Source organism: Podarcis liolepis (assembly GCF_965112155.1).
Source record: "Podarcis liolepis genome assembly, chromosome: 17".
NCBI lineage: Eukaryota > Metazoa > Chordata > Lepidosauria > Squamata > Lacertidae > Podarcis > Podarcis liolepis.
The window spans coordinates 5945424-5972895 of record NC_139571.1 but is presented as its reverse complement, the minus strand read 5'-3'; the positions used below and the strand labels follow the sequence as shown (position 1 = coordinate 5972895).

General features: G+C 47.2%; 2 protein-coding genes across 3 annotated transcripts; one reads left to right on the top strand and one right to left on the bottom strand.

Moving 5' to 3' along the window:
* Nucleotides 1-252: 252 nt before the first annotated feature.
* FTSJ1 (FtsJ RNA 2'-O-methyltransferase 1) lies at nucleotides 253-11688 on the bottom strand. Of its 2 annotated transcripts, none has more exons than XM_083483186.1 (11): nucleotides 11556-11688; nucleotides 9532-9672; nucleotides 8627-8696; nucleotides 8428-8530; nucleotides 8211-8289; nucleotides 8046-8098; nucleotides 7079-7132; nucleotides 5689-5791; nucleotides 3392-3475; nucleotides 2260-2363; nucleotides 253-934 (listed from the first exon to the last, which is right to left on the bottom strand). In XM_083483186.1, the coding sequence occupies exons 2-11, from the start codon at nucleotides 9650-9652 to the stop codon at nucleotides 731-733; spliced, it is 975 nt and encodes a 324-aa protein (XP_083339312.1). In that variant the 5' UTR covers nucleotides 9653-9672; nucleotides 11556-11688; the 3' UTR covers nucleotides 253-730. The 2 variants fall into 2 exon arrangements, with proteins under 2 accessions (XP_083339312.1, XP_083339313.1); XM_083483187.1 differs by having other exon boundaries at nucleotides 9532-9714; nucleotides 11556-11654.
* Nucleotides 11689-11841: 153 nt separating this feature from the next.
* On the top strand, nucleotides 11842-26200 carry GPKOW (G-patch domain and KOW motifs). The gene is given in 12 exon segments (XM_083483061.1): nucleotides 11842-11874; nucleotides 11876-12186; nucleotides 13621-13766; nucleotides 15234-15373; nucleotides 15474-15580; nucleotides 17112-17322; nucleotides 18999-19131; nucleotides 19346-19481; nucleotides 21258-21414; nucleotides 22353-22422; nucleotides 23029-23114; nucleotides 24995-26200. Coding segments are annotated over 12 exon segments (1647 nt in total). The 5' UTR covers nucleotides 11842-11856; the 3' UTR covers nucleotides 25127-26200.
* The last annotated feature ends 1272 nt before the right edge of the window (nucleotides 26201-27472 follow it).

Sequence of the window (27472 nt, the reverse complement as noted above, 5' to 3'; positions counted from 1 at the left end):
TTTTTCCCCCCTCCCCCCCCTTTTTCTAAGCCGCTAAGCCGCTTATCAGCTGATCCGATCAGCAGATAAGCCGCTAAAAGCCGCTAAAAGCCGGTAAAAGCCGCTAATAGCGCTAATCCGCTAATCCGTCAATGGGCTTGCTTCGCAAGACAAAAAAACCGTTTGACGAAGAGAATCACAGAACGGATTCTTTTCGTCTTGCGAGGCACCACTGTAAAGCATTCCAGCTACTTATCACAGCAAAAGAAAAGCTTTGAGCAAGTGACAAAGCTTTATTAAAAACAACACGGTTTTGGTTGGTCAGGCAGAAAGGGACTTTGTATTGATAAAACAGGAAATTCTGTAAAATAGTGGTTCCCAATTGGTGGTCTGTGGACGTCAGTGGGTCTGTGTAAACCACCCCGGGGGGGGGGTCTGTGTTTTTAATGTTTGAGGTTTTATTGTGTTTTTAATATTTTGTTGGCAGCCGCCCAGAGTGGCTGGGACAACCCAGTCTGATGGGCGGCCTGTAAATATTATTGTTGTTCTTATTCACCTAACAAAAACTACCATAGAAATAACAAATTTTCAAAAGTAAGGGGTCCATGGCCTGGCTTTTGAAAAACAGGGGGTCTGCAGTACTTAGCTAATGGGGAACCACTGCTGTAAAAGGTAAACCAAGAAGAATGAAAAGTCTTTCGAACCAGCAGGGGGCGGTATGCATCTCTTGCCCCCCATTTCTGTGATAATGTCACGTTGACAGTTTTCCCAGGGCGTCTGTGACCTCGGCCTCTAGGGGCTCTTGCTGCTCCTGGAGTGCATTTTCCTGCTGAGGCTGGGGCACTTGCGCCTTGGTCAGCAGATTGTGTTTCTTCAAGAAGCAGGCCTCTTCGTAGGGAGGGCAGATGGGAGGCTGAGTCGGGGGCACGTAAGTGTATTTCTTCTTGGGATCCAGCTGATCAAATGGGAAAGAGAGCAAGAGAGCCTTAAAGCAGGTGGTCCAAGTCCCTTTCCGGAGCCTAAGCACCATCAACCAGCATTATCCATTTTGTGAATCTCCAATGCTAATCAATGGGCACCTCCGTTCTCTACGTCTTTGGGTTGTAGCCAATGCTAGTTCTACTTAAGACTTGTAGGCACCCGTCTGTCTTGAGAGACAATGGAGTGCCACTCCAGGGGTGGAGTCATACCACTTTAGTAGCAGCACCAGAGAGACCTTCCCAGGTTGCAAGCCTGGCCATGTGTCTGGAGATCCTGGGCTGCCCAGATGACAAGACCCCCCTCTCGGCTTTGCTGAAGTAGTACAAAGGAAAGCAGAGCAATACGCTCGGCACCGGATTGGTTGCAGGAGTTGCTGGAAGGAGGCGTACAAGGCGCCATCTAACCATCTTAGGGACTCCACTCAGGATTTGTGCAGCCTTTTCTTCTCCCAAAGATATCCCACAAGGCAGCACAGGTTTTCCTTCGCCTAGATAAGTGATGGCCCTCCAGCTGTTTTGGGACTACAAATCCCATCATCCCTAGCTAACAGAACCAGTGGTCAGAGATGATGGGAATTGAAGTCTCAAAACAGCTGGAGGGCCAAGTTTGGCCATCACTGACCCAGATGGACCCCCTTCCCTGGTGGATGAGCCCCATCTGCCCCTCACTTCCTTCTACAGCACATGCAGAAACCGCCTTCTTGACCGTTGGACCCGTTATTGGTCTCATCCAGAGTAGACCCATTGAAATTAATAGCTGGGACTGAGGTGTAATAATTTCATTGAGGCTGCTCCAAGTAGGACTAGGATTGGATGCTACGCTGCCTGTTTCAGGTTCTCCTGCTGATAACTGCAAGGCACCAGGGACTTTGGACTGGGAATCCCTAATAGAGGGACCCATGTACTCTAATCTTTGCACTGAAGACAGTATGCCTCTGAATACCAGTTGATGGAAATTGCAGGTGGGGAGGGAGACTCCTATTGCCCTCGGGTCCTGCTGGTGGGCTTCCCATTGGCATCTGGTGGGCCACTAAGGATGCTGGCCAGGACGCTGGACTAAGATTGGGCCTTTGGTCTAATCCAGCAGGCCTCGTCTGTTCTTAGCACCACCACTGCCAACGACCAGAGGGTGGTTTTGCAGCTACCGATTCAGGAAGGACCACGTGACGGAAGAGGGCCCATAGGACTCCCCCTGGTTCTAAAAAGCCTGCTTCCTCAATCGGAGCAAAGACAGATGGAGCCACGCTTGAATCGCCCATTCCCACTGGCCTCCAGGCGCACCACCCAAGACCAGCCTTACCTGCAGAGGGTATGTCCGGTCGGAATCATAAGCACTCAGGTCTCCACAAGCCAGGAAGGGGACAATCACCCGATTGGGACCCTCCAGCTGGTTAAAATCCACATCTGTATTGGGAGAGGTTTGGTAAGTGCTGCTTGCAAACAGGTGGACCCTTCAGGGTTGAACACAGCCTGCCCCGCCCCACTATTCACCTTTGTAATTCTTTACAATTCCTAAACCTATTCCCCTCATTTGCAAATATCCTTACAACATCTTTTTAAAAAATTCTCTTTGGCTAAGAAGCTTTCAGACTCCTCAGTCCTGGGGAACATATTTTTAAAGGGAACCTGGCTTAGGGCAGAGGTGCCTTTTCCTCCTGCTAAAACACTGCTTCAGCAAAAAGGGCTTCCAATACTTGGGCTGATCACAGTGATAATGATGGTAACAGCAACAAGGGAGTCTTCATTAGGCGCTATAACTAGGCATCATGCAGAAGGTAATAGAATATAACACAACTGCTGAAACATAAGACTCCAATAAGATTTAAAAGTAGGGAGAGAAAAAAATACCAGAAATTGGACAAGGAGAAATACGGGGGAATCTTTTTGGTGCAGCGAACCGTATCTTCATCTTCCCATACCATACGGGGCCAACTTGTGACAGCCACCTGTCAATCATCTGATATCATGATGACAGGTAGCTTATCCCAGCCCCCTCTTGAAGTTGCCCCTCCGGGGGGGAGGGGGAGGGAGATAACAAACAAGCACTGGATTAAAACTGAGGTTTTCCCTAGGCAAATTCATTCTTTTCATATCCAGAACTTATGGAAAACTTTGATTTCATTGCGTATATACTATGGGGCCTGCCTGGCTTCTCAAGACATTGACTCTGTGGACAGGAAACATATGACAGCTTCAGCCTCTAGAGTCCCTGCTCAATACTGCCAAAAAACAGAAAGAGAAGCAATCCGACAATGGATCACTTCCTGGGACCGAAGACTCACAATCCCCCAGTAGGCAACTTGCACCTACCCTCCTCCATCCACACTTTCTTGCCTCTGCCCTCCCACTTTCCCTTGCGTTTCCCTGCCCTGCATCCCACAGCACAACGGGAAGCCGCAGAAACATCTCTTCCCCCTTCAAGGTTACCTTACCGTAACAGTGATCTAGCAAAGGATTGGACATGTTTGGCACGTAGCCTTCGGGGGGGCTGTAGTTTCGGCAAACAACAAATGCCTCTAGAAGGATGAAAAGGCAGTTAAAAGCTTTGGTGACCACCGCTCTGGCATTCCGATAAGATACGATAATTTTTATTGTCATTGTCCCATACAGAACAACGAAATTGAAAAAAAATTAAAATCTACATAAGACATTCAAAACCAACAAGCCTGCTATCCCAGCCTGGTTAGCTCCCTAAAAACTCTGATACCCCATTTTTAAAATACAATACACTCCCATAGAGACTCCTTACACTGCATTTAAAACCAAAATCGCATTTGGATAGAAACTGTTTCTCAGTCCTAGTCTTTGTAACCCTGTACCTTCTTCCAGAAGGCAGAAGCTGAAAGAGATTTTTTCTGGGGTGTGCACTAAATCATACACTAAATTATACACAAACACACACAACCCCCTGCTGTTCCCCCAATACAGTTGGTTATCAAGCCCCGTGAGGAGTATGCTGTGCCTAACCTCAACCTGCATTGGGAAAAGGCATGTTCTGCACTAAAACCATCAGGCTGGAGGTGGGGGGGGGGGACACACAGCAAAGAGGACAGAGCATCTGCTTTGTAAACAGAAGGTTCCAGGTTCAATCCCTGGGATCTCCTGGCAGGGCTAGGAGATACCTTTGCCTGCAGCCCCTGAGGCCCACTGCCGGTCAGGGCTGACAACTCCAAGCTGGATGGATCCAGTAGCCTCACTGATGCAATCCAGCTTCCTATCTTCCTATTACCGGGCCATTTCCAAGCTTCCATCACATACGAGCATGACCAAGAACCAGCATGGAGCTATTCAGACACAGACTCTGTTCTAAATTGTTTCCACTGAGTTCTATGTGACAGAATAAAACAGTCTGACTCCTGGGATGCAGAAGATGAGGGACGTATGACTCATGCAATAGACGGAAGGCTCTTCAATGGCAAGAGCCCATTTGCCAGCGGTGCCCTTGAGAGAATGACCTGCAAAGATGAATGGCTGCCGCTCACATCTATAGGAAGCGAGGAAACACAGCCTTTGGGGATTAGCTTTGCAGAAGGAGCAAACAACTGCCCACTACCTCCGACACTGGGTAGACCGAGCCTTCAACAACAGTACAGTGGTACCTCAGGTTACATATGCTTCAAGTTACAGACTCCCTTAACCCAGAAATATTACTTGGGTTAAGAACTTTGCTTCAGAATGAGAACAGAAATTGTGCTCCGGTGGCGCGGCAGCAGCAGGAGGCCCCATTAGCTAAAGTGGTGCTTCAGGTTAAGAACAGTTTCAGGTTAAGAACAGACCTCCAGAACGAATTAAGTTCTTAACCTGAGGTACTACTGTACACAGAAGATGTGTTGTACACATGTCCTAATTTTGCAAATGCATGGCAACCCATTGAACGCAATGTAATGGGATTCTTGTCCCTAGCTGAACTAGGAGACTAAGGAAACGTGTTTGCATAAACTTAAAAAGTTAGCCTAAACTGCAAGTGCAGCTGCTGCAATGCAAACATGACTTTTGTTTTTTAAAAATGGCACTGAAGCAGAAAAGGCCTCCACCAAAGAGATCAAAGCAAATCAAAAGCCTTAAGAGAGCATTACGCCACGTGCAGATTCTGTTGTGTGCTTCTCTGACCTGCCTTCACTTTTGTCTTTTTGGAGAACTGCTCATTTGCTTTCTTTTAATCGTAGGAGGTTGCTGCAAGGATCAGGGTGGAGACAGGAGGAAACAGTTGGCAAAGCAATGGGTGATAGGGCGATGAGAAAGACGCTGGAAGTCACGAGGGGACGTGCATATCACGCAGGGCGCAAAAGCACCATCTTTCCCCCTCTGCCTGCATGCTTCCAGACATTCACCTGCAACAATGACAACTAGAAACATGGGACCAGCAGATACAACTAAAGAGCTGCGCTAGCAAGAGCCAGGACAAGTCCCACCAGCACAACATGGCTTCCCCTTGCCTCTCCTCCCCATCCATGCCCCCCAGATAGGCTCTGGGGGTGTCGGGAGGGGCCCCAGAACAGCCTACAGGGAAAGAAGAGGGGGAAGATCGTTTCATTGGGCAAGCAGAAATACTCGCGCAGACAGAGCAATCTCCTTAGTGCCACTTAAAATTCCACTCATTATTATAATTTTTTGAGATTCCAGTGATTCTGAACAAGCTGTCAGATCCTGTAACGCTTTGTAGAGTTTCCCCCATGAGTGGCAAAGCTGCAAGTTAACCAAGCTTGCAAGAAGCTGTTTGGTCGCTCACCGATGCTGGAGTTGCGGCTACTTCGGGGTTTGGCGCACGTCACATCAGGAAAGAAAATTCGCAACTGGGAATAGAGGAGGGTGATGTCCTTCCCTCGGAATATCTAAGGAAGGGAAGCAAAATGCCATCATCTCGCCTGGATAAACTGCATTCTTACGCCACATTACCCAGGCTGTGGATAGCGACACAGATGCAGAGGAATCCTCTGCCAATGAGAGATGGGGAAGGAGCGTAATTCAGATGTCCTGGAGACACTGAGCTCAGCGGCATCAGGTGCCGAGAGGGAACAAGCCCAGGGTGCTCCCAAAACAGACTCAACACGCAGCCAGCACCCAAGTGCAGTGACTCTTGATAACACTGGAAATGAACCCAAGTTCCCTGCTGTGGGATCTCACGAAGTCACAAGATCCTGCCTCAGCATGTCAGAAGACACATCAGGAGGATTCCCAATGCCACTAACTGCCACCTTTGCCTTAAGGCAGGCATGGCCAAACTTGGCCCTCCAGATGTTTTGGGACTACAACTCCCATCATCCCTAGCTAACAGGACCAATGATCAGGAATGATGGGAACTGTAGTCCCAAAACATCTGGAGAGCCAAGTTTGGCCATGCCTGCCTTAAGGTTTCAAGTCAAGCTCTCACGAATTTGGGTCCTTGCATTCACAATCCCTGGGAAGCGTAACGGGCTATTTTGCTTTGTTTGAAAGTATCAGGTTGTTATCCTCTGGGTCTTGCAATATTCTTGTTTGAAGGTGAAGAGTTATTAAGAATTCCAAATAGCGGCTTATTTCACCAGAGGTGTTTAAACACTGTTGTTATCATTTTCATACAAAATAGATTTTTTCCATGTGGTTGAAAAACACATCACCTTTGGTCTGTCTTCTACTATACCTTACTTTTTGAGTTAATTTTTCAGCACTAGCTATGGGCCAGATTTGACTCTGCCATAAATCCTAATCTGTACTCCTTTTTGCCAAATTTAATTTTAACTCCTACTCAGTTGTGTTTTTCTTTTTTTTATTTCCTTATTCCTTACACATTACTGAATTATATTTTAAATTAAATAAATAAAAAGAAATAGAAGTTGAGCTTAAAAATTTTCAGTATTCCTTCTCAAGTTCCCTTGTTCCTGTTTTGAAAAACCTCCTGGCCCACTGCTAACGCTCAATGGGCTGATGAACTGAACAGGCCACCAAGTCCCCATCCTATTTGCTGTGGTGCCTTAGGTGAGCTCAGGTGAACAGCAATAAGCAGCTGCTGAAGCATCACTGCAGGGTGATGACTTTGGTGCGGTGCCCACAGCAGCCCTGTTTGGCTATACCTGTTTGGCCACACCTAAAGCAGAACTGCAGTGCCTATTAACTCTTCCCTGATCACCTGCAGGGCTCACCTTTGCTACAAATGTCCCTCCCTTCTTTAGCACGTGCGTAGTGATGTTCAGAGCCTGGAAGAAACAGAAGGAAACAATCAGCACCAAAAGAGAAAAGCCTTTTTTGGCACAAAGATGCAGCAGGTGGGGAACAGAGCCACCAGCATCCCACGACAGTTTGGGCCAGAAAAGAAACCTAGATAAAAGGTGAAAGGGTTTGCTATGGTCCTGCTCTTTTCCTCTCTGTCAGCAAAGGCCCAGTACTTGAAAGACAGGGTGGGAAAGTGGACTGGATCCTGGGCTTTCCCACCCTCAGTGGCTCATGACACGTGAGCAGGGTCCACCTTGAAGTCAGCATTGATCAGCTGATGAGTGGGAACTGAACGTCTCCCCGGCCAATGCATCATCTCGAACAGTCTTTACAGCTCCCGACTGCGAACTGGCAGCCATGTCAACCCTTCCTTGAGTTTCTGAGAATTCACAAGAATCTGTTTTTAAAGCTGTTAATCTGTTTTTAAAGCTGTAGCATACCTTTTTTAAAAAGCCAAGATTCAGAGCCAAATGCTAAATACTGTACTGAAAATCTATTTTTTAAATTGCATATTGAGATTGTGGGGCAGCCCTAACCACAGAAGACTCCACTTAGGAGCAATCTATAGATCTTCCAGGTCTGGGGATTATCATGACACCAGATAGGTCCTTTGGAGGGCATCCCATTAACCTGTTTGATATCAGGCCTTATGTCAGGACCCAGAACAGTGTGGCATTTTCTGGGGCCTGTGGATCCCAGGAAGACTCACAGGGGCTGATGTCAATCCATCACTTGCTGGCACTCCTTCTATCGAGCTTCCCGATGCACTCAGTCAGCCTGGGCAACTTTCTGCTGAAGGCTGCCAACCGGCTCTTCCAGCAGTGCAAAGCCCCCACAGCACCCATTGTGGTTGAGTTTGCTCATTACACATAGCGGCAAACACCAGGATATACTCACAGCAAGCAACAGCTGGGCCTGAATGTACTCATCTATGTCATGGAGTCCGGTCACTGCAGAGTAAAGGATTTACATATCAGAGCTAATACAGGCAGCTTTTCCATCTAAAGCCCAGCAGAGCTCCCTGATTCCCCTGACAAGGCTGGGGGCTTGGTTGCCACCTACCATCAGGGGCTCCATCGCACACCACCAGGTCAGCGGGCTGCCCTTCAAAATGGCAAATGATCTCCTGAGCTGTAGAGACCTGGAAACAGAGAGGTAGGTGGGTATGTGAGCAAAGAGACTGTTCTCTGGGTAGGCCCCTTTTTCTTCTGCTGCTTAGATGGGGTAGAGGCCAAGCTCAAGGCTGACATCACCCCAAGATGCACTAGGTTGCACCTACCTTGGTAATGTCCCCCTGAATTTGGATGACACCCGGCAACGGAGCCATGGCTTGCAAATCTACAGCTACTATCTTGACATCAGAGTTTTTCATGTCTTCTCCTCTGTGGGGTGGAATATAAGTAGATGCCATGAGAGTCTAGCCCATCTCTAAGGGGATGGAACCCACTAGATATGTTTGAGCTGAATCATTTGCTTACTTGATCTTTCGGCTTAAAACCTGGCTCCAGCTCCCAGGAGCTGCGCAGAGGTCCACAGCTCTAGAGACACCTAGGAAGGAGAAGAGAAGATAAGAATAAGAATAGAATATCTTTATTGTCATTGCCCCCTTCGGGGACAACGAAATTACTTGACTGCTCCATAAAAACACTAATTAAACAATACAATATAATACAGCAAGGGAGATTCGATGACTTTCAAAGTCCGGGCTTCCCATTCAGGGCCGAGATCGCTCTGGAGAAGAAGCTGTTCTTAAGACGACTCATTCTTGTCTTCATCGACCTGTATCTCTGTCCCGACGGCAATAGCTCGAAGAGACAGTGACCAGGATGCGATGGATCTTTTACTATGTCCAGTGCCTTCCTATGGCACCTTGTGGCATAAATCTGCTCTAAGGTGTAATATCCCTCTTTATAACTGGAGTCCGTTTCCTCAGTGGAATATATTCAGGAGTCAGGAGCAGGGACACATGATCAGATTGACCTAGATGAGCCAATGGTTCGGCCTTATAGGCCTGTTTGACATTTGTATACAGCCTGTCCAGAGTCTTTTCTGTTAGCACGTCTGCAAAGGGGCTGAAAAAAAGACTAGGAAGCAGAAATCCTGAGATGATTCTCTGGGGGAATACATGATTGTTTAAAGTGGTAAGATGGGGCTTTTGTTGCAAAAGATGGGGCTTTTGTTGCAAAAACAGGACTCTGGTCATCTGAGAAAAGCTATCTGCTAGAAGGAGGTACCAAAGCAAAAGTATTAATATTCCACTTCACAGGTTCTGGGTCTAAGCCCTGGCATTAAAAATAGGTTTGAGTGTTCAACACTTGTTCATGCCCTTCAGTGATGCAAGAAAAAGTGGTAATATAAGGGGGAAGCATGTTTTTTGGCCCACCTTGAAACAAATGGTATTCCTCGTCCAGTTGCAGAAGTTTGAACGCACTACGGGCTCGCCACCCCTCTTCTTTGGCCAGGCGGTAGTAAATGTCACGCTTGTCTTTGGAGGAACGTCCCATCCTCACTTATCTGACAGGTACTAGAATGCAAGAGAAGAACGTGTCTGTTACCTGCTTTGCCACTGTGTGGGGAAGAACATCAACTGTGGGCCAAAGCAGTAGCACTGGCTTGCTATAATGAATGAACTGGAGGCATAACAGGCCAGCCCTAGAGGAAGTAGGTAGCTATTAGCTAATCCAGTATCAATATCAAAATGGCTGCAACAGAGAACCTCAGAGAGTAATTTTAAAGCCCTGGAGAGTTGATACATCTCAAACGCCTTTTTCTGAAAAGTAAAAGAAACTCTTGGGAGGCTGTTCCAAAGCTGCAGCCCCACCACTGAAAGAGCTCTTGTAGATTTTACCTTTTACGTGGATGTTATTCAGGGCAGAGCTCAGTCAGATGGGTGGGGTACAAATTATATATTTTCGGTAGTGGCACCCGCCCTGTGGAACACCCTCCCACCAGATGTCAAAGAGAAAAATAACTAACAAACTTTTAGAAGACATCTAAAGGCAGCCCTGTTTAGGGAAGCTTTTAATGTTTAATAAGTTATTGTATTTTAGTGTTTTGTTGGAAGCCGCCCAGAGTGGCTGGGGAAACCCAGCCAGATGGGTGGGGTATAAATAAATTATTATTATTATTACTGTATTATTATTATTATTATTACTACTACTACTATTTATAATTCCCTGAGGTACTATGAGTTCAGACCATTTAGGGGGTTAGCAGAGAATAAGCATCACCTTGAAATTTATCTCTCAAAACTGGATAGCTAAGTTGTTCCAAGTGTGGTGTAGATAATACCAAGTTTGTTGGTTTGATCCCCATACAAACAGCCGCTTAAATTCCTGCATCTGACTAGATGATCCTCAGGATGCCTTCCAACTCTACAATTTTATGAAAATAAATGCGTTCTGTACTTTTTTATTGCACTTGTGAAACCCTGGAGAGCTGCTGCCATTCAGAGTAGATGGTTCAAGGGTCTGACTCAATACATGGCAGCTTCCTAAGCCCCTGTTATTATTTCCTAATTCTTCTTGTATTCCAGGACTGAGTGCTACCACTGTGAGAGGGTTCCCGGATGGAGACTTACCGTATTTTTTGCACCATAACACTCACTTTTTTCCTCCTAGAAAGTAAGGGGAAATGTCTGTGCGTGTTATGGAGGGAATGCCTACGGGTGGCATGCCTACGGATTTTCCTTCTCTAAAAACTACGTGCGTGTTATGGTCGGGTGCGTGTTATAGAGCGAAAAATACGGTAGCTTATCCTCAGCTTCTTGTTGCCAAGTGACCACAAACGGAAAATGAAGCTGTAAACCTGTTTTGAATCCGCAGCACTTCATAATGAAAGGTGGAGACAGGCTTGTGAATGATTTGCTACTCCATACCAAAATAATTAAATTTTTCTAAGGGAAAAAAAATCCCCTTGGAAAGAGAAACGTGGTGCGGTGCGTCAAGGTGTGTGTGTGGAAGACTCCATCCCAGTGTTCTCCTTGACATTCCACATTTCTGTGTGCAGGGTGAGCCCATCATGCGAGTCCCCACATGCAGCGTGGAAATGGTGCAATCCAGAAACAAGGCCCCACTCCACCCTACTATAAATCTTAGATCTGAGAGACGCTGTTGGTATGGAAAGCCAACCACCAGGCAGACAGGCAGGATTCATATTAACGTAACCTAAATCAAATAAACAAATAAACAAGCTCTCTGCAGATGCTTAGCGTCGTAACAGGGAGAAACCAACAGGTGAAGAAGCCTCTTCCCTCTACAGAAACGCAACCGATGGAACAGAGCTTCATCTGTTGAATGTCTGCCTGCCCCACCAACTTCAGAGAGCACAGAGTCCCAAAGGAGGCCTAGACTGGCTACCCCAAAACGCGCCGTCCTTTCCCCATGGAGATATAAATCCCATATATACCGGAAGCGTCGCCCGCTGAAAACGGCCCGCGGTGGTTGTTTTTCACATGCCGGAAATGGATGGCCAATGCAAGGATCTGTAACTATGCCCCGCACCACGCATGCGCAAATGGTATTACAGCAAACGAGGCGCCGCTTGCTCTTCTGCGTCGGTGTGGCGCATGCGCAGTTTGAAGGCCGTGCGCGCCTCCCGGATCACTGCGCTTGCGCCGGCTGTCGCAAGGAAGCACGGGAGTTGTAGTGTTTTGCTTTATTCTTGCGCAGATTTGAGGGAGTCGAGACGCCCTCTGCCGCGCTGCACCATGGGAGTTATAGTTATTTCCCCCCTCTAGCCCGCTTGCTCTCCCACGGAGACGGGAGGGGCCCGGGAACTCCGTCTCCCATGATGCCCAGCGGGCGACGCAAGTGACGCCAAAGGCACGCGAGGAAGGGAAGGAGCGACGAGGAAGCGAAGGGAAAATGGCGGACGGGGCCGAGAAGCCAGCGGGGGCGCAAGCTGCCCCGGTGTCGTTCGGCTTCACGCGGACAACCGGGCGGAGGCGGTTTCTTTTCGTGACGGGGCAAGATGGCGGCGGCGAAGCGAAGCAGGAGCCTGACTTCCTCTCCGCCATTGAGGGGCGCGAGTTGCAAAGGTAGTTGGAGGAGGAGGCGGCGGGCAGCGGGGGTCGTCTGCGCGGCGCCTCAGTCGCTCGCTTGAGCGGCTGGTTTGGGCTGCGCCTGGCCAAGCCGAGCCTGTCCCGGGCGGGCTCGGTGGTGCCGCTTCTGGCGTGGCTGAGGAGAGAGGGAGACGGGGAGGGAGAAATATCTCCGCGTGCAGAAAGCTAGCGTGCTAGGCTCTGCCTTCGCTTTCACTCCGAGATGGCAGAGGGGATGTCACAGGGCTTTGGATTATTTATTTATTTTAGAGTGTTGGTTCGCAGGTCCCCGTCCCCCCCCCGGGTCACACTTTCAGATGAAAAATTTGCTTGCAGCACACCGATTTTTTTATTGCTAATACACTGGGAAACAAAAAAAAACCCAACCACCTCCCAGTCCTGGATCAGGGGTGAGAAATCTGCCTGTCTCTTCCCTGTCCATACTCATGTTACTTAACCATCCCTGATCCTTGGCCATGATGGCTGAGGCCGACAGGAAGCCCACAAACATCTGGAGAGCCACAGGTTGCCAATCTGTTGCAGTTGCTGCACAAAACACTTGCATCCCAATGTGTGATCTGGACTTTCCACCACAATACAGATACAGAGATGGGTTCTCCCAATGAACTTAAATTCTTCACCTTGGCAGTGGAGGAAAGGGAGAGGAAGGGTGACATGGGGTCGTGAAAGGTATACAGTATTTTTTGTCGTAAGACACAAGTATTTCTTAGCAAAGGACAACCATTAATCTTCAACAATGTAGTGTTAGTTGCTGGTCATATCAGCAAGTGACAGTAGATGCAATTCTTACCTGTATTACTGTTTTTGTCAGTCATTTGCAGGCTCAGTAACCTTTATCCCCCCCCTTAAGTTCCTCTGCAGTGCATGTGAAGGCGTTTGAAAAAGTTTGTGTCCTTCTGCAGTTGTTGTTGTGGTCCAGAATTGCGCTGTGTGTGTGTGTGTGTTTGTAAGACAACAAATTACCTGAATGTGTTGGTCAGTGGTGGGGGAACCTCTGGCTGGTGGGCCTTATTAAGTCCACCAGACCTCCCCGTTTGTTTTGGCCAGGCCATGCTCATCTGTCAGTCATCTGATAGCACAGGACAGTTAGAGCCACTACTGCAAACAGTGGCAGATTCAAAAGAAAGAATCAGGAGTTCACTCTAAATCATATAATGCCAGGTGATTGACAGGTGACCCCTTTTGACCTGTCAAGGTGTCCTGCAGTGGGTTGGCCATATCCTGCTCCCCACCCCAAGGGAAACTACCAATCAGTAGTCCTGGCTCTACCAATATGTTTTGTTCAAAGCAGTTTCTGTTTCTCCCACCAAGTTTGAGGGTACCAGTTGGGTGATGGAAGCTTGTCAGAATTTCACCCCATTGTACTTTGCTATCCCTCTGTGGTCTTAATTGGTGTATGCTCCTCTGCAGTGTTCGGCCAGCCCCACAACCGAAAGAGCTTGTCATTCCCCTGATCCAGAAGAACAAATGGAAGAAGCCAGAGGACCCTGCACCACCCCAGGAACAGGATGGGAACAGCTGCGTAGAGGCTCAAGCAGTCAGGGAGCTCATTGAAGGTGAGCACTCCTTACTCCACCTTCTTAGAATTGCAGCCTTCTCCCATCCTTGAGAACTGGAGCAGAAAACATCAGGTTGGATTTTTTTACCCCATTGGTCATCACAGTAACCAGACAGGCTAGTCACCTCACTCTTAGGCTGTGGAGGCATAAGTGACTCTGAATTGGTAGAAAATGGTCCTTGTCAGTGGAGTTGACAAAAAGCGTTTCTGGTCACTATTGCAACATCAAGGTTCAGGAGGCACTCCCAAGGCTGTGAAGCTGAGGTCAGGGTTGTTGATCACCATCAGGCTTGCTTACTCCACCTTAGGTGACTGTTGACACTCCTTAAAAATGAAGACTGTAGTACAAATATCCAGATCTTTTGGTTTTTGCAAACAGCTGTACTCTATGCTGGACCTTTGTCCTCTCCCACCCCACACCCGGCCTAGGAAGGACTGCTTGACTGAGGTTTCTTGCCTTAGCTCTGCAGTATGTTGCTTATGCTTCAGCTAATTGTTTCGCCATGCCCAGTAAGGACATTAAATCATGAAATAGAACCTAATTGTTTTTATCATGGTTTGATGATTATCAGTTTGTGGTAACACAGACATTTTCCATTTTTTGTTGGAGGCACCAGTGTTGTGGAATGCCCTCCCTGCTGAAATATGCAAGGCTGCTTGGTTTTGTCATTCTGCTAGCTCTTCAAGACGCACCTGTTTAGACCAGTGTTTCCCAACCGGTGTTCCGCGGCACACTAGTGTGCCGTGAGACACCGGCTGGTGTGCTGTGGGAGGGAGGCGGGTGAGTCGGGCGGCGAGAGGCGGCGGCGGCGAGGATCCGCGTCGAGCCGGGGGCGGCTCCGCGGTGCTGGTGCCGAGCGGCGGGGCAGTGCGCGCAAAAGGGAGGAGTGCGAGACAGCTGAGGAGGAGGAGGCCGGCATGTCCGGGCAGCAGCAGCAACTCCCGGCGACGGCTCCTCCTCCGCCCGCTATCGCCGCCACCACCACAACAGCCGCCGCCGCCTCAGCTGCCGCCGTCCCTCAATCCCTCGCTCTGCTGCCTCCTCCCACCCCGGCAAGGGGAAGGGGAAAAACTTTCACTTTTGTGCGTCCCTCCCGGCGTGACGCTGCGCGCTGACGTCACGGGGCGGGGCTTTAATGGTGGTGTGCCACGAGACTTTTTCCCGGTAAACAGGTGTGCCGTTGCCCAAAAACGTTTGGGAAACACTGGTTTAGACAATCATTTCCCTGAACATGAACCTGTTGATCTAACTGTTTTAATTGATCCTTTTAACTGCTCTAATTGTTAAGCTTTTAAACCTTCTTGTTGTATTTTATTTTTTGATAGAATTGTTTTGTGGCACGTTTTTATTACGTGTGGATAGTTCATAATGGGCTTTCAACTTGTAAAATGCTTAGAAGCCATTTTGGTGTGTGAGCAGTATATAAATTAACAAATAATAACAACTTGATCTCTTTGCATTCAGAATCTAGGAAGTCGCGGGAGCAATGGGAGAGTGGCACCAAGATAGACCCTACACTTTCCATTCCCCTCCTCATGCAGAATCGTGTCCCTGATGGCTACGAAGATGGAGATAAAGTGGATGTCAGCCTCCGACCAGAATCGGTAATAGTGGTGGTGGGTCTCTGTGGACAACCTTCTGAGCTCCTATTCAGGAGAGTTTAATACGTGTCCTCTTTTTCTTTTCCTCCCCTCACATTGTTAGTCAACTGAGGCAGATTATGAAGAGGTACCAGTAGAAGCCTATGGTCTTGCCATGCTGAAGGGCATGGGCTGGAAAGCAGGCGAGGGCATTGGGAACACCTTCAAGCAGTGAGTCCTTGCTGAGCTATTTGGGGAGTTCCCTCCCTTAAGTCCCCCCTTTTTGGTTTTTTTGTTTGTTACTGTGTTATTTATTTTCATCTTTTTATATTGTAAACAACCCTGTGATCCTTGGATGAAGGGTGGTATAGAAATTTAATTAATAATAAATAAACAGAAAAATCTCAAGGAGCTAATGGTCCATATTCTGGCAGTTCACAAATAACTGATGGGAAGGGAGAGGAAGGGTATTGGATGTGCTGAGGTTCAGATAATAATTTAATCTACTCTAGATTTGGACTCCATCCTATTTCTGCATGCTTGTGTGGGCTGCACTGCTGGGACAGTGATAACTGAACATGGTGGACTCCACAAGGACATAAAGCAGGGTGTTTGGAGCGGCCTGCTTTGCAACTGTGAAACTCTCTTCACTTTGCTGGAATGCTCCACAGCATTAATCCTTGCTGAAGCTACTTTTATAATGGCCACAATTAAGCAGGTGGGGAGTAATTTTTAACCCATTTCTAGTATTTTAATAAAAGTTCTACGCATAGGTTGTATTGAACTAGGGGTTTAGTATGATCTTTAGCATTAAGCCTCTGGTGTGGGCCAGCAACAGCTTGAACCAAGGGTGTAGCCGAAAGATTATAGTTGAAAATACAGATATGTAAGGGAGCATGCCTTATCTCAGTCCAAGGTCAGTTACCAATATATATTCTAAGCAAGTTACGAGCTAATAGTTCCGGTTCTGCACCCAAAAAAGTTCCAGGGCTTGAGGTTAGGGAATGTGTTCCTATGGGAGGCCTGTCACATGTCACAGACATCATAAAGCACTTTTTTTTTTAGAAAAAAGCTTCTGCAGGTTAAAGTAACTCAGAGCCGAAGTGAATTTAGCTGCAGTCCTAGGAAGGTTGTTGGAGAGAGGCAGTCAGAAGGGAAGAAAAGGTGGAGCTGGAGCAGTGTTGCTAGAGAAAGAGAGAGAGAGAGTGTGTGTACCCCAGGAATGGGGAACCTTTGGTCCTCCAGATGTTGTTGGACCTCAACTCCCATTTATCCTTGACCATTGGCCAAGCTGGTTGAGGCTGATGGGAGTTGGGAGTCCCTAAAGACTGGGAGGGTCATGGGTTCTCCACCCCTCCTGTAGCCAATCGCTTGGTAGAATTGGCATCGTTCTGAATGCAAAAGTAAAGAATGGTTTTCCCAGCTTAGTGGGTGATGGGCTGTGGTAAACCCTTTGTAAATGCCTCTGGCTTGGCATGCCTAGCCCTCACTGGTAGATGCAGTTCTGTAGCATTGCAACCTTTGTTCCCATGGATGCTGAAATCTCTCTTTTGAGACACCCCAAATTTGCTTGGCGGAAACTTTCCCCGGTGAGTTGTGGCTGTGCAACGATTCAAGTCCACTGCTTCCATGCCCACTTCTGTCCATTATGCAACAGTACAGGGTTGTCTTCTTGTGGGTAGAAATGCTGCCCCAAATTGGACGGGGTCAGTGATGTGTTTCTTTCTCATCCCATCCTGCTCCTCTTCTTGCTCACATAAAGAGACGTGAAGCCTCCGGAGCACCGTCTTCGACCCAAGGGTCTGGGCCTTGGAGCAGACCGCTCAGCAGCCCAGGATTTGCAATCCTCAGCACCCCGGCGACCCCCCAAACCTGGCGAGGAGCCTTCCAAGAGCACGGATGAGCCATTGGGATTGGTTCCAGGAGGTGCCGTCTACATTGAGGCTGGACCTCACAAGGAGCTGTATGGGAAGGTGAGCTGTTTCTTTCTGCGAACTCCTGCTATTTGTCACTTTGTGCTCAGGTCTGTGTTGACCTGGGGTTTAGTATTCTTCGAGCAAGCAGGAGGGGCTCCTGAGAGAGGCATAAACATTCACTAGGAAAGGCATATACAGTGGTGCCCCGCAAGACGAATGCCTCGCAAGACGGAAAACTCGCTAGACGAAATAGTTTTCCGTTTTGGAGGTGCTTCGCAAAACGAATCTCCTATGGGCTTGCTTCGCAAGACGAAAATGTCTTGCAAGTTCCTGCAGGTTTCCCCCCCTTTTTTCTAAGCTGTTTATCAGCTGATCCGATAAGCCGCTAATATCGCTAATCCGTCAATGGGCTTGCTTTGCAAGATGAAAAAACCGCTAGACGAAGAGAATCACAGAACGGATTCTTTTCGTCTTGCGAGGCACCATTGTAGCCTCTACCCTGACTCTTTCCACCCAACTTAATGCTTATACAGCTCAGAAACAGGATACTTGAAAGAGTGTCTCTTTATATTCCCAGTCAATCTTACCCACTTTGCACAATATGATTTTTTTTTTTTGATTAATATCTTTATTGTCATTGCCCCCTCTCGGGGACAACGAAATTACTTGGGCTATTAGTGAATTGGGCTATTAGTGCTGTGGCACCCATCCTTTGGAAAATTATCCCCTGTTAAATATTAGCCAAGGACCATCTGTAATTTTTTTTTTCAATTACTGAAGACATTTCTTTTCCAGCGAGACTTTTAGGTAGAGATCTTTCCTAGTCTGCTATGTTGCAATTGTTTTTAAAATGTTGTAAATAGGGTTTTGTTTTGTTTTGCTTGTTGTTTGCCACCCTGTGCTGCTTTGGGAGGAAGGGTGGAATATAAATAAAATAAATATGTGCATCATAATTGAATCAGAAGGCGGAGAATGGACCCACCCACAGGGCACCTGTGACATAAAACTGACTGGATCCTGCCACCTTTTTCATCAGGGCTGTGGTCTGATACAGCTGGTTTTCCAGGTTTTAATTGCTTCCTTGGGATGTCTTTCTTGGTACCTATTTGTAGGTGGTTGTGGTGGGGACTTCTCGGCTGCCTCAAAGTCTTTGTACTAGTTTGGTGGGGTCAGCCTATTTTGGGTCTTTGAGTTGAGGTTTGCTTTGTAAGTTTTGCAGAAAGTATAGGTTCTATTCTTTGTTCCTGCTCTACAGGCTACTCAGTGGAAAGAGATAGATAGATAGATAGATAGATAGATAGATAGATAGATAGATAGATAGCTGAGCTTGGTCCAGTATATGAGCAAGGATTATAACAAAACTATGCTCTGTTTTCCATATTTGCCTGTCTTTTTCCTACTTTGGGAAGAGTACTATTTGTGGGTTGAATCCAACTCCATCTGTGCATGAGCAGAAAGGACTTCCACTTGCACAACACAACTGCCCCTTTATTTCTCTCCACCCACCTCCGTAGCCCTCTGTGTGCCCCCCAGATCTGTTCCAGATGATCTGCCAATCCTCCAGAGCAGATTTTGAGGGTCATGTAGGGGAGGGAGGAGCGGAAGGGGGAAACCTGTTATGTAAGTAGAAGTCAACTTTAGCACCCACCCTGTAAATTCTGCATTTTTGTTACACCCAAGGCATTCTGGGCATTGTAGTTTTCTGAATGACCTTTTGCTTTCCTCTTCCATAGATTGAAGGCGTAGATGGAGATAATGCTCGTGTCATGGTGAAATTGGCCATTGGTGGGAAAACAGTAACTGTGAGCCAGCATGGAGTCCGACCTGTGACCCAGAAGGAATACGATAAACTGGCCAAAGACCTGAGTAAGTTTTGGCTCCCTTCCCTAATGAGGTCACCTAATGTTGCCTTCAGTTCTTCCTTTGTGATCTATTCTGGGGTTTCCGGTACAGATTTGTGACATTTGCCTGTGTCTTGCTTTGGGGGATTGGGTTGCAAATGAGCAGACAGCTTATGCAGCCTCCCCCTTTCAGTCTGAGCATCCCCTCAAGTTTGCTGTTTTTGCCCCTCCCACTGCAGGCCGCCTCAGTAAGGCCCACAAAGAGAAGGAGGCAGAAGAGAGGAATGGGACCAAGTATGAATCAGAACACAGAACTTCAGAGGACAAAAAGGAGGAGAAGGAGAGGAAGAGGAAGCACCCACCTGGGGCCGAGAGGTAATGGCATCAGTAGAGGGTGGGGCAACTGTGCTGCCAGTTCTGGAGAAGCAACTGTACTAGCAGCCTCTTTGCTGGTGGCTTAGTCAAGGCTAGATTCTCACAGAATGTCTCTAGCCATCAAGAGGAGCCTCTTCCAGAGCCACTGTGCATCTTTTGACTTTGCTGCAAAGATCCCTCAGCTGTTGAAGCTGACAGTGGACTAGTTTGCAAGTTATGCTAAGGCACAGTAAGAATAAACGCTGGTTTAACCATGAACAAGCTGCATGCTGGCACTTGCAGAGAAACAAACTGCAAATCTTGACTTAGTGTTATGTGTGAACCAGAGCGTGTGAGAGAGTTCACCCAGCACCTGGTGAGCTTCTTTAGGTAGTGGAAATTATTCCTTTATTCCAACCCCCGGGCTGTGTTTTACTTGATAACAAAGCTTTTCATCTCAATACAACCTGGTACAGTTTAAACCATGGATCTGGAACCTGGGGCTCTCCGGATATTGTTGGACTCCAAAACTCATCTGTGTGGGTCAGAGGTGATTGGAACTATCGTTCTAACAGCTGCTAGAACAGGCATCCCCAACCTGCGGCCCTCCAGATGATTTGGCCTACAACTCCCTGTTGGAAAAACGCCCGGGAAGGCCGCCACCTTCCCAAGACACCGAGGGCTGTAAATCTTCCTCAGTCGAGAGACCGGTAATAAGCGACCCCTCCCTCCTGAGCAGAGCACACTCGTCTTCTGGCATCTCATTGCAGAAGAAAGAGACAATCAGTAGCTATAAACTACTTTATTCATCAGTCTATATACAGAGAATCCACCAGCCTGTCTGCTCTCTCTGAGCAGCAGTACAGAAGAGCACACTTCACACAGAAGCGAAAGTAACTTTTTACAGTACTGAGACTGTGCTGAGACTTCCTGTCTCACGCTCTCAGACACTCACATGATATAAACAACCATTGTGCTGCTTGCTGAGCAGCTGGTGAGATAAAAATCCTAACACTCCCATGATCTCTAGCTAACAGGACCAGTGGTCAGGAATGATGGGAATTGTAGTCCAAAACATCTGGAGGGCTGAAGGTTGGGGATGTGAAGAGATTCAGAACTTACAGGGTTAACAGTTCTGAGTGACGTCTCACATCATGAGGCGTGGTTATGTTTCGCATACGGGAATCTTACTGTGTGTGTTAGTTCTCCTTCTGTTCTGTTCGAGAGAGGAGAGATGTGCGCGTTGTCGCCGGGTGTTTGAAGCTGAATTTACGATGTTACGCTACACGATTAAAGACTGTTGGAGATAAGAGTACAGCTTGCGTGCGTTCTGATTTATTACCCCCACAGCGCAGCAGCTTCTACCGCTGTGTGTACTCTGCTAAAAGGGCCAAAGAGGCTGGAGGATTTTTCGACCGGCACAGACAGTTCAGTGGCGCAGCTAAGAAGCCTGCCGGGCGCCATCTTGGCCGCATAGGGGATACCTGTTCTAGAATATAAGGAAAGCCCTGCAGGATCAGACAGGTGGCCCATCTAGTGTCTCATCCTGTTCTCACAGTGGCCAGGCGGGTGCCCCAAAGGACATGCGCAAGCAGGACCTAAGGACAGGAGCACTCTGCCCAGCTGCAGTTTTCAGTGACTGATCTTCAGAAACATACTGAGCATGGAGGCAGAACATATCCATCGTGGCCAGCAGCCACTGATTTGGAGGGCCGCGGGTTACTTGCCCCTGGTTTTAGCTGCGATCCCTCATGAGTGGCATTAATACTTGACTGCTTCTGTGCCTTTTGCTCGTAGAGATGACCGTGCTGTGAAGCAGAATAAGGGTGGCGGTGGCAGCAGCAGCAGCAGCAATAGCAATTCCTCTTCCAGATCTTCTCACTGGTTGCGGCGAGACCTGCGAGTCCGCTTTGTGGATAAGCTCTTCAAGGGAGGCAAATACTACAATACCAAGGTATTTCATGGAAGTTCCCTTTTTAACATGGGCCAGTTTTATAGGAGGCCTCACTCAGCTGTCCCTTGAAACAGATGCCAGTGCTGCAGCAGAGCACGTGTGCCAAGTCTGCACCCATGCCGTCTGTCATTTGGGCCATAGGATGGATTTCCAAAGTTAATTGTCTTGAGGGGGTGGGGACCCTTCATCCAGTGTTGGGCTACAACAGGGCTGTTTTTTTGGAGAGTTGCTTATTTGAAAACAACTCCTATATAAAAATGCAGCAATTGCATCAAGAGTCCCATATGACCAGAGATTATGCCACTGTGCATTGGGCGAGGTAGAATCCACAGAGCACATTTTACTGAGCTGTCCCATCTACAACGATTTAAGACAGTATCTTATAACTCCATACTTACCCCAGCTCAGTTCCCGACAAAGAGGAAAGCAGACAGCATATCTGCTAAATAAGTCTTCTGGGAAAACAACCTTGTCAGTGGCTAAATTTCTTTTCCTGGCACTCAAGTGTCGGAAACGTATAACTGAATGCTTTGACGTGGGTTATCTGTGAGAGGTCTAGTACTGTGGCCCTACCTTATTTATGTACCCCCTATGATGTTATAGTTTATAATTATTGTGTAATGTTTTATTTCTGACTATCAGTCGAATAAAGGAAATTGCTTGCTTGCAATTGCATCAAACCCTCTTCACCAAGGAAGGGTGGAGGCCATGCCTTAAAGGAACTCCCCCATTAAAAACTGTGGTGATGCAGTCCTGAGAGATGCCCGTGCCACTTCAGAATGTAAATGCTTTCTACTGTATTGAGGTTAAACTCCCTTTTGATCAGAGTTCCCCACGCACCCAAGACCAAGCCTTTACCTGAGCTCTAATCTTACGAGGCAAAATGGCATGAAATCTTCTGCTGGCTTCTCCCCCCACCCTACCCCCCTCCCCTCCAGATGGTAATCGAAGATGTCCTCAAGCCAGACTCGTGTGTCTGCCGAACAGAAGAGGGTCGCGTTCTGGATGGTGAGTGTGTTCCTATCCCTGGCCTTCCCTTGGAACCTGAGGCTGTCTTTGTGTAGTTAAACTGCCCTCGTATAGTTAAGGTAGAAGAACATTTTCCTGTTCTTAAGCAGTAAATAATAAGGACCAGAGTGCTTAAAAGGCTGGGTGCTTCACCCCTCGCCATTAGAACCCCAGTTTGTTTTTGGAGCCCCTCCCAAGTGGATCCAGTTTGTCATCTGCAGCTTGGAGGGGGAAGGGTAGAAAATACAGGTGGACCCTGCTGCAAAGGGGCCTTCCTATAGGAAAGCGAGAGATCTCTCTCTATGGCAGCCAAAGCCCTAGCTTCAGCCAAGGGTAGCAGGAGGGTTTAGAATTTGACTTGTAATTAGATGGAGAAACTGCGTGACCAGGCTAGTGGCCCACCAAATTGTTGCTACTTCATCTGACCTCTTCAATGGCTGAAGTAGTAGCCTCTGGGATAGCTCAGTTGGTAGAGCATGAGACTCTTAATCTCAGAGTCATAAGTTCCAGTCTCACGTTGGGCAAAAGGACTCCTGCACTGCAAGGGGTTGGACTAGATGGCCCTGTGGTCCCTTCCTTCCAACTCTCTGATTCCTCCTTCCACAGGAATTCACGAGTCCATGCTGGAGACAGTTATCCCTCGAAGCGATTCGGACTTGGTCATGGTGGTGCTGGGGGAACAGGCTGGCCGGGTGAGTCACAGATCACGATGGGTGGGGCCTGAGACGGGTTGGGCCTCTCGTGAAATTGATGGCAGAGGAGCACTTCTTCCGGGTGCAAGAGAATCCTGAGAGTTGCTGGGGAGGTCTCTGAGCTTCTCTTTATATAGGAATATGAGCTGCGCAATTCTACTACTCTAAAAAAACACACACATGCAAATTATGCAAATGAAGTGAGAGAGATTCAAGAAAACACTGGACAGAGAACGACACCGGTGGGAGTGGAGGGTGGGGCTTCTTTGTTGTCCTGGCTTAAGAAACATGTAGCCTACATTCCTGATTCAACTTTGTGGGTGTAGCTTTTAAGCTAAGGCTTTGCTCAAATGGTCTTCAGTGTCAAGACTCGGCCCACAAATTCCTAACTATAATGTTCCAATGTTAGTCCTACTTGGAGTGAACTCACTGAAATCAATGGACTTGACTAACAGATCCAGCCATTTCTCTGAGCATGTGTAGTGTGCTTTTTCCTCTCTTACCACAGCCACCACTTGCATGTAAAAATATCATTCCCCTCTCACTCTATATCCCATGGGTTCAAAGTGGCAAGCAATACTTTAAATTTATTTATTTAAAATGATCTGGGCTTATGTCTTACAGTTATTGCAATAAAGATAACGAATAAGCTACATAAGTGGGTGCTAGATGTGATTGTTGGAAAGCAATAGCAGTATTTTGAATTTCATCTGCCGACATCTTGGAGAACAGTTGAATGCTTAGGGTTTGTTCATTTTTAATCTAGGGTGGGGAATAGGGGAGGGTGAATTTTCTTCTTTCCTTCCCCACACATTATCCCATAAGATAGCTAACATTTGTGTCAGTATGCCTTTAAAATATTTATAAAGCTCTGATACTAAAAACAAAACATTCAGAGTGGTTCCAAACAAGAAAACCTAATCCTCAATAAAACTAATACAGTAATTCATAAACTTGGATTAAAAATGCAGTACACACAGCAGATGGTATGTGCCAGGCTAATATTACTGAGTAGGGAAGGTCTGGGTGATCAGAAGAGGTAATTTATAGTCATATTTTCATTAAAATCAATCCCAGAATGGGGTGCAATATACAAGTATATGATACATGATAAAATAAAACAATATGAAACAATATGAAAAACCAAACAGCAATGATAAACCAAATTGGCATCTGAACACTGTAAGAGTGACAATATTTGTCAATTAACCAAATCCCTGTGTAAATAAAAATGTGCCTACAAAATGCCTACAGCCCACCAGGGTTAGTGTCAGCCAAATCAGCAAAGGCAGGGTTGCCACTATAGAAAATTCCTTCTCACACGTTACCACACCTTGCACAGTCAGCAGGTGTGACCCTGGTAAGAGCGTGTCTGTAAGCTCTCCAAAGACTGGCCTGGTGCATAGGGCTTTATGGACACATAGGCACCTTGAATGTGGCTTGGTAGCTAATTGGCAGCCAGGGCAGCTCCTGTACACCTGGTGTTGCATGTTCACAGTTAACCACTGTTCTCTCCAACCTTGCTGCCATGTTGCTGCTTCTGAACCAAGTCTAAAAGCAGCCCTGCACTGCAGCAATCCAGTTGCGAAGATACAAATGCATTCACTGCCGTGGCTAAGCTATCACTGTCCAAGTGACTCCCATAACCAGAGCTGCAAACAGCAAGCAATGTTTGCTGATAAAGCTCATGCCAATGTTGAAATCTTAACTTGAAAAGTCAAGGGCAGAAGGGAAAATGGAGCTAAGAACACATAGACGCATGGTGTGTGATGATATGCAGTGTGCATGGAGAGAGCAGTGCATGCTTGCATCTGTTAAAAAACACCAAAACCCTCTGCAGTCTCAGGCAATGAGTTACTCTCTGCTCTCTCTCCACCTAGGTGGGCCGCATTCTTCGTCGAGACAAGACGCAGAGCCGCGCACTGGTGCAGCTGCAGCGGGAAGATGAGAAGGTCTTGACGCTAGAGTATGATGCTGTCTGTCACTATGTTGGTGGATCAGAGGACGACTGAGCTCCCTCCAGAATACATAACATCTGCAGGACAGAGGAACTCCTAGACTGAAGGGGCAGCCTTGTTTCTTCAGGGTGGGGAGTGGAATGTTGAGCACATTAGAGGACAATGAACAAGACTGCCTCCATGTTTGAGGCAGGTGCTCAAATCACCCCCACAATTTTCTAGAGTGTTTTTTTTAATATATATATATGTGAGCTCTAGGTGTGAGGCTGCTTGCAATGTGCACAGACTTGTATCTAAACCAATGACAGCACTCTAGAACCTGAGTGTCAAAGATTGCCAAAGGCAAGAACATCCACAGAGAATGAAATCTAGAGCACAGCCAAATAAGTTGCGGGTCAACTCTTGTTCTAGAGCAACAAGCAATTGGGATCAAAGCAGTCTAGATCTGTCTGATACAGATCCAGGATTCTCGGGGGGCTGCTTAATCAGTAATACCTTTCGGTATCTCTTTTTGAACTCTAGGCTGTGCTCTAGAGATGGACTACTGCAATTTGTATGATCTACATAGGAGGGAGACTGGTATTGTGTGTGTCTGTAGGTGAGACAGCTTGCTCTTAATCTAAAAATGCTTTGAGCATTCAGGGATGGAATCTAAAATTATGTGTGTCTGTCCTGGGTTTTCCAGAATGGTGCCTATTGTTGCTGATTGACCTATGCTTACAGTGTCTGTGGGAAAATATCTTCAAGCAATTCATGGGCAGAAGAGAATCTACATTGTACTAAACTGATGGTCTTTCATGAGGACAAGAGATGAGGCATTTACCAGGGTATGCCCAAAAGAAGGAAGTACACTTATCTTAAAGTCATTCTATAGCAATAGCTTCAGAATGCTGACCTGCACAAACTTGGTCATCTTAACTGGGTGTCTGTGCATTCTAAAGAGTTGTGTAAGTGGTTACCTAAAAGTGGCATGTGGAAAATACATGTCTTCCTAACTTGCTTTCATCTGCTGTGGAAATGAACATGGGAGGACCCAGCTTTCAAATAAACCAACTTCCATGAATTGAGTTACTTTCTTTTTAGTTAAATTGTGCTGTAAGCTGTAAATAAACCTCATATTTTTCCTTCTCTTTGTGTGGTTGGTAGTATGATTCTGAGGACAGGTGCAACTGTCTCTGCCATTGTGACCCCTTGGTTCCTTAGGCAGATTGCCTTGATGATGTTGTTGTTTAATCGTTTAGTCGTGTCCGACTCTTCGTGACCCCCTGGACCAGAGCACGCCAGGCACTCCTGTCTTCCATTGCCTCCTGCAGTTTGGTCAAACTCATGTTGGTAGCTTCGAGAACACTGTCCAGCCAGCTCGTCCTCTGTCGTCCCCTTCTCCTTGTATCCTCCATCTTTCCCAACATCAGGGTCTTTTCCAGGAAGTCTTCCCTTCTCATGAGGTGGCCAAAGCAAAAGCATCCATTCTTCGGCGATCAGCCTTCTTTATGGTCTAGCTCTCACTTCCATACATCACAACTGGGAAAACCATAGCTTTAACTATACGGACCTTTGTTGGCAAGGTGATGTTTCTGCTTTTTAAGATGCTGTCTAGGTTTGTCATTGCTTTTCTCCCAAGAAGCAGGCATCTTTTAATTTCGTGACTGTGGTCACCATCTGCAGTAATCATGGAGCCCGATAAAGTAAAATCTCTCACTGCCTCCATTTCTTCCCCTTCTATTTGCCAGGAGGTGATTGCCTTGATAGCACCCTGTAATTTGACAGTAGGTTTTAGCCCTCTTGGGCTTTTCCAGACCAGATTTTAATCTGTGGTATCTCTTTACTAGATAATCAGTGTGGTGCTGAGAGAGAACGGGGCCACCACAATGCCCTTAAAGCCTTCATCAGTGCTACGCCATGTCTGTGGGGAAAAAAATATCTCGCCTGCAGGTGCAATTCCTCCCCACCCCTTCCTCTGCCAGGTTTAATTCTACATGAAGCTAGCTGGGATCATATCCACTCCACTGCACAGTGCAATGGGGCTTTCTCCTCATTACATTGTCCTGGGATAGCTCAAGTCAAGTACAGCATGAGAAGCTTAATCTCAGGGTCGTGGGTTCGAGCCCCACATTGGGCATTGCAGGGGGTTGGACTAGATGACCCTCGTGGGACCTTCCAACCCTATGATTCTAAAATACTGAGTCTGCTTTAGGAATCATCCAGCTACTAGCAGACTACGTACCCGCTGCCAGAGCAGCAGTGCTGAAAGGGAGGTTATACATCTCCTCTCTTGCCTCTTAAGCTTCAAACTCGACAACGCCGAAAAGCTCGGAGTTGCCAGTTTTAAAAATGGCCGCCCCGAAGTCTCCCCGCTCCCGCTCGCCTTCCTTCCAGTTTCAAAAATGGCCGCCCTATGGC